Source organism: Paroedura picta, chromosome 4 (assembly GCF_049243985.1).
Source record: "Paroedura picta isolate Pp20150507F chromosome 4, Ppicta_v3.0, whole genome shotgun sequence".
NCBI classification, from domain to species: Eukaryota; Metazoa; Chordata; class Lepidosauria; order Squamata; family Gekkonidae; genus Paroedura; species Paroedura picta.
This window is the reverse complement of record NC_135372.1, coordinates 63,790,847-63,801,438: the sequence shown is the minus strand read 5'-3', so window position 1 is coordinate 63,801,438 and position 10,592 is coordinate 63,790,847. Positions and strand designations below refer to the sequence as shown.

Genomic DNA, 10,592 nt, shown 5'->3' with positions numbered 1-10,592 from the left:
GGAGAGAACTGGAGAGGCAGGTAGGGTAGATGGTGAAGATTTATCTTCCCTGGCAAAAAAATAGTATGGGAGTCAGACTAACCTTCTCCCCTCCCCAGATCCAGTGAAACCACAAGTAACTGGATTATAGTACTGGCACTAGAATGAAGCCCTGTTGCAAACCCGGGTGCTATTTCTTACCCCTTGTCTATTGTCATTACAGGCAACAAAATCAACACCACCTAATGCAGTACAAGAATCACTGGTGGGCATTACCCACATAAGGGACAAACAGGACTGTCTCTGCATAGAAAAATGGATACCAATTGAGCACTAATGGCGACAGAGAAAAAGAGTGCTGAACTTTTCATTCTTCTAGAATATTGTTGCTGAATTCAAGGTCTTTACATTCAAGGGGAGGGGAGGACCATAAGCAGGTAAAGAATCAGGTGGATTGGACTGCCTTAATAGTTTTGACACAGTTTCTTCAGGCTTGCTCCTCTCTTGTGCAGTCATCCAAACTTAGCATGTGCCCTTCATGTCTGGGTCTGCCCCAGCAGTTGAGTGCATCTGTGAATATGGCAACTCCTTGAGATTCAATCTTGTTTGTGTCCATTGGGTGGCACAGTGACATCAAACAATGCACATAAACCAAAACAGAAATGAAATATATGTCAAACTAAACATACATATGCACACACAGGGAAGCCCTATTCACACTACAGTAATGTACAAGCAACTTGCCTCTGTTTGCATGGGACAGCCAAAATGTATTCACTTTACATAGGAAACCAGTGACCAGTACCTGGTTAAATGCAGTGTTTTGTTGTTGTTTTTTAAATCAAATGTTCAGCTGTATATGTGTAAAGTCTAACATGGAAAATAAACTCAAACATAAAGAAAAAGTAAGTGTACAGTATACACAAATTGTATGTGCATTTCCTTGTGAGCAGGGCTACAGTAAACACACATAGATGAGTACAGCATGAAATAGCCAGAGTGCTGACTGGAGTGGATCATAGAAACTATACCAGTCCAGTCTTGTTCCATTTACACTGGTATCCAGTGCGGTACAGTAGTTGAGAGTGTCAAACTAGCATTTAGGAGATCCAGGTTCAAATCCCCACACACGAGATGGAAGATTGCTGGGTGACCCTGAGCCAGTCACATTCTCACAACAAGAATGATGTAAGCTGCTTTGAATCCTCATTGTAAAGAAAGGTGAATAAATGAAAATTGTTTTAGAGCTCTATGCCAACTTGGTGCAAAGAGCAGCAGCTTCTAATTTAGCAAGCTGAGTTTGATTTCTACATGCAGCCAGCTAGGTCTCCTTGGGTTTGTCACAGTCCTGATAGTGCTGTTCTGACCAGGCAGTCCTGTCAGAGTTCTCTCAGCCTCACCTACCTCACAAGGTGTCTGTTGTGGGGAGAGGAAGGTTATTGTAAGCTGTTTTGAGACTCCAGGCAGTGAAAAGCAGGGTATAAAAATCAACTCTTCTTCTACAATGCAAGGTTGGTGATCTGTATTAAATTTTCTTTGAAGACTTAATGATTTGCAGTCTACCATGTGGGAATCAGTGCATTTGATCAGTAAACTAATTTGATGGTAAACAAACAGAGAGCCAGGATTGCATTATGATTAGCTCCACATTGGAAATATTTTGCTCTAGTCACAAGAAAGCCATTAAAAGGGGCATTCATGAGTCAAAGTCTTCAACCACATACCTTACTGCAACATTTGAGTAGTTGCTGTGACACTCTGAAACCTTATACAACTGTTCCATGTTCCTCTTGGTTCTGGTTCCAGAGTTTCTCTGCATGATAGCCATCTGTACAGTAAGTTATTCTAAGTATACACAAAAGATGACTTTGTATGGGTATCCCATTTTTAGCGACATTCCCTCAGTCAGCATAACATGTCTCCTGGCTGTTTTATATAGCCAGAACTACCATTTGACTTTGCTGACAGAAGCAAAAACTGAAGAGGTTTGATAGAACTGCTGCTGATCACATCCATGCTACTTCCTTTGTGTTATCACAGACACCTCATAGCTATGTCATATTCTTGCCAGTTTCCTGGTCTGGAAAACCCATTCTTCCTAACAACAAAAAAATTAAAGCCACTAGATAATTACATTTCTGGACCTATTTTTCATAGTTTCTGAAAGAAAATGCTGAACATTGGATTCTTCTCACAATGCAACAAACTATACCTCATTGAAGAAATACATCTTTCCATATAATAAACTGTGTAGCATACCAGCAGATAACACACTTAAAACATTAGGTGATTGGTTCAGAGTCCTGAAGGGGGGGTGGGACCTTGGGGAATGATTTCTACAAGAGTTTTAAGAGCTGTCCCTTTTGGCAGTTACTGGGCTTCTTGGGCATCTGCCATATTAGCTGGGGGTCTGGATGGGGGGTGAGGAAAAAGTTGGGTCTCATGAGGAAGGGCACTGAAGAGTTGATGGGGTTAGAACAGGGTTGCCAAGTCCCCCCCCCCCCCAGCCACCAATAAGGGATGTCAGAGGAGGGTTGCCAGATTCAGGATGAGGAACTCCTGGAGATTTGGGAATGGGGCCTAGGGAGACCATTGTGCCTCAGTGGGACACAATGCCATAGAGTCCACCCTCCAAAGCGGCCATTTTATCCAGGGGGAGTGATCTCTGTTGCCTGGAGATAAGCTGTAATTCCAGGGGATCTCAGGCCCCACCTGGAGGCTGGCATCCCTAAGTTAGAACAAAGCAGAAACATCTTTAGGGAAATTTTTAAAAAGCCAGATGAAACATGTGCTCAGCTAGGGCGTCATTTAGATGGAGCCTTGAATTGATGGGTTGAGGGGAGTAAAGTAACAAAATTTGAAGAACTGAAGCAACTAACAGGCTTAGAACAGTTCTACAGACTAGTTCCCTCACAATTTAGATGGTTCATGAGGGATAGAAAACTAAAAAGAGTGGCTAAAACTGCCACTTTATTAGCTGAGATTGAGGGTGACTTGGGGGTATCTTTGGGCTCCTTGTCCCCCCCCTCGCCATCTCTCAAATACACACACAAACACACACACAAACTCCCCCCCATTCCACCCTGCCCTTGCTCCCCTTAGCTCTTGTTTGCCAGACCTCCTCCCTGATCCGTGCCACCTCCCCCCACCCAGACTCCCTCCTCCTGACTCTTGCGGTGGCATTGGCCCAGCTGCCTGCCACACTCCACATGCATCCCATGGCCTCAGGTAGTTGCAGCGCTCCCACACCAGCCTGCAGCTGCCCCAAGCCTCTTCTTGCTCTCTTTCTGGGGCAGGACTCCAGACATCATGTCTGTTCCCATTTCCACCCCAGGGTGTGAGCCAGAAGGTGTTTTCACATCAGTAAAGTTTGGGGCACCTCAGGAAAAATCAAGTCATCTAATCCCAACCCTGCAAGGTAGGACACTCCCCCACAAAGTAGACAGGGAGGGATAATGTGTTATCTCTGTCAGCAAGAGAGACATATAGGAGCTTATTGTCCAAAATTAAAGGAAAAATTCTAACATCACTCATAACTGTCAGAAGACTGAAAAGGACTGAGGCAACCATAGAAAGCCCAGTAACATACTGAGCCACAGGAAGCACAAACAGAGTAGTAAGGGTCCTGCAAGTCCGGAAAGTGCAGGAAGCTCTAAATAACATTTAGAAGCAATAACTGTAAGTAGCTGGCTGAAGAGATCCAGGGGATGAAATGACTCTCTCAAGCCTGATATGGTAAATAGAAATCAGTATTTGCCAGGAAGATCCTATGCAATCAAAGGCATAAGCCCAGAATTTCAAGTGAAGTTACCTGTCTCCCATTCAAAGACAAAGACTTTACAGGGAAGTGGACAGGCTGAGGTGGGGGTGGAGTAGCATGGGTGTGTCTCACCTGGGCAATGGCCTCTAGGCAGCCCTTACTAATAACCATTTTCTAGAGCCCATTGTATTTTTTTTCCACAACAGGCTTAATTATTAGTATTCCATAAGATCTCAAAATGATACGGTAGCTTTACAGTACTTCTGGAAGAGGCCTGCTTTGTCCATTAAACAGCAGAAAACATGCACAACTTCTACAAAGTTGTAAATAGTTGTGCAGTCCCAGAAGGCACCCAAAATCTCAAGACACAAGGAGGACAGAGGAAGAACCAATGTTAACCATTGCCATCTGTTTTTATTACAAGGCTCCAACTAGAAACTGTACGTCAGAACTGACGGTATTGAATAATTTACCCAGTGGATTGTCTTCACTTAAACCAACAGATATTTCAGCATGCCCTTACTGAAAAATTAAAATTACACATTTCCCATTATTTTCTTAATATTAAAAAAGATGCCAGAAGGTACATTAGATTTTGGTTTTCACATGTTTCTCTGTAGATGTGCTATAGAAATCATCATACATAGTAGTTAATTATTACTTTATTCAGTCTTCATCATCTATCCTGATGACTCATCAGTACCTATCACAGGATAACAGTAGGCTTTGCATAAATATTTCAAGTCCAAAGGTATTGTGCCTATAAAATAAGTTAGCACTGTAATAGAATCCCCAAGTTAATTCTATTTTAGTGATTCTGCAGCAAAAATAATATTTTAGTAGGAAGGAACGACTTAAAAACCTAGCAAGATCTGGACATTCACATATCTCTGTAAACATTTTAATAAGATTTATTACATTTCCAGGAAGGTTAAGAGTTTACAGCAGGTTTTTGAGCTACATTTTATATACTGTAATAAATAAATAACAGTTTCTGTGTCCAGTTCCATTGCAAATTGAGGAAAAATTAAAAGAAATTGCCCATTATATGCAACATTCTATTGATTTCAAGAATGGTCGTATCTAGGTGTAAACAAAATGGAACGAGACATTCCAGACGAGCCACACCCAAAACCGGTGGAAGGTTTCATGATGAACTGCAAGGGTCCTGGCAGTGAAAATCTAAAGATTATTTAGAAAGAGAGAAAAAGGAAGGCACAATTTTAAACATAAGGCAATTATTATTTAAATTAACACTAGTATGTTGCCATGTATGGACAAACTAACTCTGTAGGAGGAGGGGAACCAGGTAGCCCTGTTGGTCTACTAAAACACGCAAGTACTTTACCAGCTAATCTTCCTAATAAAGATATTATTTTATTGCAATTTTTTAATCCAGCAAATGTTAGTTATGCCTTAGCAAGGAACTGCAGTTTCCAAATTCATGTAAAATAGATATTTGCATAATTGTCACATAGATATGGCCAAACTTTGGATCACACATACATCTTTGAGGCCAAATTGGTTTCTCTCATCTTCAAGGGGATCCTTTCTTTGCAAAAGCTGTAACACGTGTTCCTCATTTTCCACTGTGATGTCACATTCCACTCATATTCTGTATTGATACCAGCAGGCTAAATGCTGAGCAGTGCGCTTCTCCCAACCCCAATTAAAACTGGGACTGTGAACATCTACAAGATATCGCTTGCTGTTCTTGTCTTACCTTTCAGTGTTCGGGTCTGAGGTCTTTTTTTCCCTCTCTGAATTATTACAGGGTGCATATAAAGACCATTATTTCAGGAGTTTTTAACCAACTTAAAACAATAAGCTAAACGATCAACAAATCAATGAAATAACAGATCTTGCCCAGCACAAGCATTCCCAATGAAAGGAGGTTGATACAAAGTAAAGTAAATCATACATACAATGACATCTAAAGGTGATCTGATTCTTTGGATCATTCTTTGTATGTGCACAACCTTTTGCATGGCAGGCTGGCAAAGGCTCATGGGTCATTCACTATTGCTCTGGATTTACAGGATCATGATTAGATGGGATGTTTTTTATATTGGCCACATCTTGTACAGATGTACAATAATAGACAACAAATTCCAGAATCTTGGTGTTTCCAAATGACCACACACAAATATTGAGAAAAATGAATGTGTCATTAGTATTTTAGTTATGTTTAAGCAAACACTCATGAAATGAAAGTGAAGCCCACTGAAACCTCACACAAATGTTGACAATAAATGTTTGAAACTAGAGCCTCCTGGCCCAAGGGAGTGAAACCTGGTATGTGGAATGTGGAATGTGGAGTTAGGAAATGGATCTTGGAGAATATTCTTGAATGGACTGGTAATAGGAAAGAAAGGGTGGAAATTGTAGCTTGGTCACATTTGTTATGCAGGAATCTTATAGTTTGGTGTGAAGCCACAGCTGACTGACTTTTGGGTAAAACAGCCTGAAAAGGGCATTCTGTAAATGATTGAGCCAATATAGCAGTGGTGAATCTTAGCCACAGCGCACCCAGGACAGCAGCATTGGCCTGGTTGAGTCCCCAACAGCTCACAGCTGCATCCCCCCCAATGGTGGAGGAAATAAGAGGAAGAGCCTTTTCTTAAGCCTGGGGTGTCTATTCACACTAGAACCATTCATCTTAGCATGGTAGATTTGTATGCTCCCATGTACTGTATGCATTTATGGCAATTTTTTCCTACCCAGAGCTCAGAGTGGTAAGGCAAGATACATAGAATTCTGTTATTTTACACTCGATAAACCACTGAGATACACTAGACTGAATGGGGATGATATGGTCACATAGACCGTTTATGCACTGAGAACTTCACTGCCCCAGCTCTCCTGCAGGAGAACAAATCTGGGCTGGATGAGGTGCACCAGGCCAAATGCTCCCCTATGTGGGCGCAGGAAGAGGTGGGGCAACCTGCCATGACTAAAACTCCAGCCTGCAGCCCGGCATGAAACCTCCAGTGCATAAACGGTCATAGTGAACTTCATAACCAAGCAAGAATGTGAAGCCAGGTCTTCCCATTCCAACACACTAATGGCTATATCACACTGACTGGCTAAAAGAAAGGTCATGTGAGGATGCCCTAAGTCAACAGGATTTAAGGGTACAGTTAAATGCTTACATTCCATTGATTTCAATAGGACTCTGATATGCCTAAGTTTCTCTGGAATGCCTCCAGCTTTGCATCTGATGTCTCTTCTTCACACTTCTGAGCAAACCACTGGTGAGCCGAGCAGAACCAAATAATCTTAGCAGAGTTGCAGATGTAAGGAATTTAACACATCTCACATATACTGATTGGTTTACATTCACTTTTACATTACTTCCATTCATTTTTATATTACTTTTATTATTTGCAACTGCAAGGCTACTTATATTTTGTGTAAACTGCATTTAGTTACATTTGATCTGCAGTTTTGTATCTAACCTAGCCTTTTTGTTGCCATATTCATTTTCTCCATGCAGACCATTTTGAGCAAGAGAGAACACTCAAACAGATCACCCATCTGAAACCATACAGTCAAAAAGGGCTATACCACATCTCAGTATGTAAACTCATTTGTCCTGAGCTGGATATAGTCCAGGGCAGCCCAATCTATTCAGATCTCAGAAGCTGGGTCAGCCCTGATTAGTATTTGGATAGGAGACTACGAAGCAAATGTGGTCTTGCTATGCAGAAGCAAGCAATGGAAAACCTGTTTGTTTCTTGGTTTGAAAATACCTACGGGGTCATCCAAAGTTAGCTGCAACTTGACAGCAAAAATGTCATCTCCCCTTTGAGCAAGATGACCAAAAGTCATATCAGAAAGAGTAAAGAGTATTGAATGAAAGTGGCAGTCCTTGCCTCCTGAAGCAGCAGAAAGCAGTGCTAGATAAAATGTACAACTTTACATTTCAATAAGTAATGTCAGTAATAGCTGTCACTTTAACAACTCCTTGCAAGCAGAATGCCAGCACAGCAGGCAAACCAGTGGGCTAAAGCTTTTCTTCAATGTATTAATGTTCTGTATACAGAGGGCATTAGCAATTCCAAAGCAGTCTCTCTCAATACAGTCCATTCCTTGACCACCTCATTCCAATACTTAGGGAGTCGAGGCTTCAGTCTTCCTTTGGAGGACAAAGGGAAGATGGGATATGCGGAGGACTTTTTCCAGATATGGTAAACATGTCTTGTGAATAAACACAGCCTCAGCCTAACTGTCATTTTTCCAACTATTACATGCTTCATTTATACCCCTCCATCTTTATTCCAGTCTTTCTGCACCACAATCTCATGGCTGGGAGTTGCATGGAAGCTTCCTGTAGCCAGTCACCGAGTAGGGATTTGAATCGGGGTCTTCTAGGTCCTATACTCATCACTATACCTCACTGGTTAATTGGTTGTGCTGGCTGAATATATGCATACACATCTGTAGCCATAGAAACTTGTATTTGCTGTCTAATTTTTGGGACGAGCCAGTGTCAACAAGCACACAAAGATGAACTCCTTCTGATATCTTACTAATCAGGCATATACAGTAAAACCACCTGAAATGGTTTTACTTAAACCCTTGCCTATACTCGAAATACTTGTAAAACACTTCAGTATTTCCATTTTCAAAATGGCTGGTTATGTTGGCTCTGGGAGTTCACCACATACTACTAAGCTTGGCACTGATACGGCAGTGAATACAAAAGTGTTTTCTCCAGGTGACACCAGTGCTGTGTGGACATCATCTTATCCTCAGCACTCAAACAACAAATTGTGGGTTTCTTTTAAAAAATACTTTCCCCCCCTTCCTGCACACCCAACGTGACTGAAGGACACAATGTGGCTATGAAACTTCCATAATATCTAGGACATTGTTTTAACAACAGACCTCTTTGCCTCCATTCCCACTACATATTTGCCTCACTACGTTGCTGCCACTCAAAGACAAGCATTTTAAAAAGCATCCATGTCCCAAGCCCATTAAGAAGAAAAGTAAGAAACAACTATAGCCTTATAGTTCAAAAGTCCACCCCTTCCCCAGAACCAAAATACACATCTCCCTTATTCTTTTTAAAGGTCAGAAAGGCTTGCTTTTGCATGGTGAGCCCTACTGCTGCAAGATCAGCCCTTAGGGAAGGTGCAGCTCTAAAGGCCTAGCAGTTTTTATTGCTCAAAAATAGATTGCCTGAACATAAGCTAAGACGCTAACAAAATATTGGTGGATCAGACTACACTAGACTGTTATTTAATGAAGCTGTGACATCACCACTGCCTCATTACCATGATTTTAGCAAACTGCACATTCACCATTTATCAATGACTCTCTGATTTATTTGCTTTAAAAGCAGGCAATAAGCAGAAGCAGAACTTGAATGAAATCCCACAAACAACAATTTATCATGAATCAACTAATAATCACCCTTTAATCTATCCCCTATTACTGATGTACTATAATTACTTGCAGTTATTAGATAAATGCTCTTAAAAGTGTGTAAAAAAACAACACCTCCATTAAATGGAAATGTGAAACAAGCAATGCATAATGCTGGAATTGATTATAGCTGCAGCACATAATAGAGTGCACTATATGGAAACCGTTACATCATTGCACGGAATTCCATTGATTAATGAAGATGGAACACACCCTGAAACAGCCATTATGATTAGTCCTACAAAATTACTAGGCAATGCCTTGACAGCATATGATAAAGTCAGATTGCTGCCTTCAAAGACTTCCCATGAATTTATAGCAAACAGATCTGTTCTAGTCTACAGTCATCTTGCGGAGTTTGGGTTTCCCTCTTACCAGTGTGTAAAATGGTCATGCCAATCCCTAAGGGTACATTTAAATGTCATTAAATACCAAAACCATCAAAGGAAAGACCCTATTAACTTCAGCATTGCTGGTCACAGGGGAAAATCTGAGTTGTATCAATAGAAAGGGATCTCTCCATTAAAGAAAAAAAACTATTTCATAAGGAAGTATTTTTATAAGGTTTAGCTAAGCAGAAATTAACAGACCTATTCAGAGGTGGGATGCCTGTTTGGGTTGGGGGAGAAAGAGTAGAACACAGAGAATTTAATTTGTCTACCCTAACTATTTTTCACATGGAAAATTGGGCATTTTCTCAAAAAATGAAAGAGAGGACACCTCTCATGAAATATTTATCTTGGAATGATGAGTGAAATGTTTTTTATGACAAGATTTCATATAATTTCAGCTTCACTTTACATCTTCACAATGCTTTCTATTAGCGTGTAACAATGTAAGGAAAATCTGGGATACTACTTAATTATAATTCCTATATGCTGTGTTGTTATTAGGTGTGAAGTCATGTCCGACCCATCGCGACCCCATGGACAATGATCCTCCAGGCCTTCCTGTCCTCTACCATTCCCCGGAATCCAATTAAGTTTGTACCTACTGTTTCAGTGACTCCAGCCAGCCACCTCATTCTCTGTCGTCCCCTTCTTCTTTTGCCCTCAATTGCTCCCAGCAATTGCTCTCCAGGGAGTCCTTCCTTCTCATGAGGTGGCCAAAGTATTTGAGTTTCATCTTCAGGATCTGGCCTTCTAAGGAGCAATCAGGGCTGATCTCCTCTAGGACTGACCAGTTTGTTCTCCTTGACTCGCAAGTGTTTCTCCAGCACCAGAGTTCAAAAGCCTCAATTCTTTGATGCTCGGCCTTCCTTATGGTCCAACTTTCACAGCCATACATTGCAACTGGGAAGACCATAGCCTTGACTAGATGCACTTTCGTTGGCAGGGTGATATCTCTGTTTTTAGGATGCTGTCTAGATTTGCCATAGCTTTCCTCCCCAGGAGCAAGTGTCTTTTAATTTCTTTGCTTC

At 41.2% G+C, this 10,592-nt stretch overlaps 1 protein-coding gene across 9 annotated transcripts in view; it reads right to left on the bottom strand.

Moving 5' to 3' along the window:
* Positions 1-4,133: 4,133 nt before the first annotated feature.
* The window catches only part of TTLL7 (tubulin tyrosine ligase like 7), a 104,375-nt gene continuing 97,916 nt past the window's right edge, over positions 4,134-10,592 (bottom strand). For 8 of the 9 annotated variants that reach the window (XM_077333170.1, XM_077333169.1, XM_077333163.1 and 5 more), the window contains one exon: positions 4,134-4,921. In XM_077333170.1, the coding sequence (XP_077189285.1) occupies positions 4,807-4,921 (115 nt within the window). In that variant the 3' untranslated portion in view covers positions 4,134-4,806. Of the gene's footprint in view, positions 4,922-6,891; positions 6,991-10,592 lie in introns of all 9 variants that reach the window. The other variant, XM_077333168.1, reaches the window with a different exon arrangement.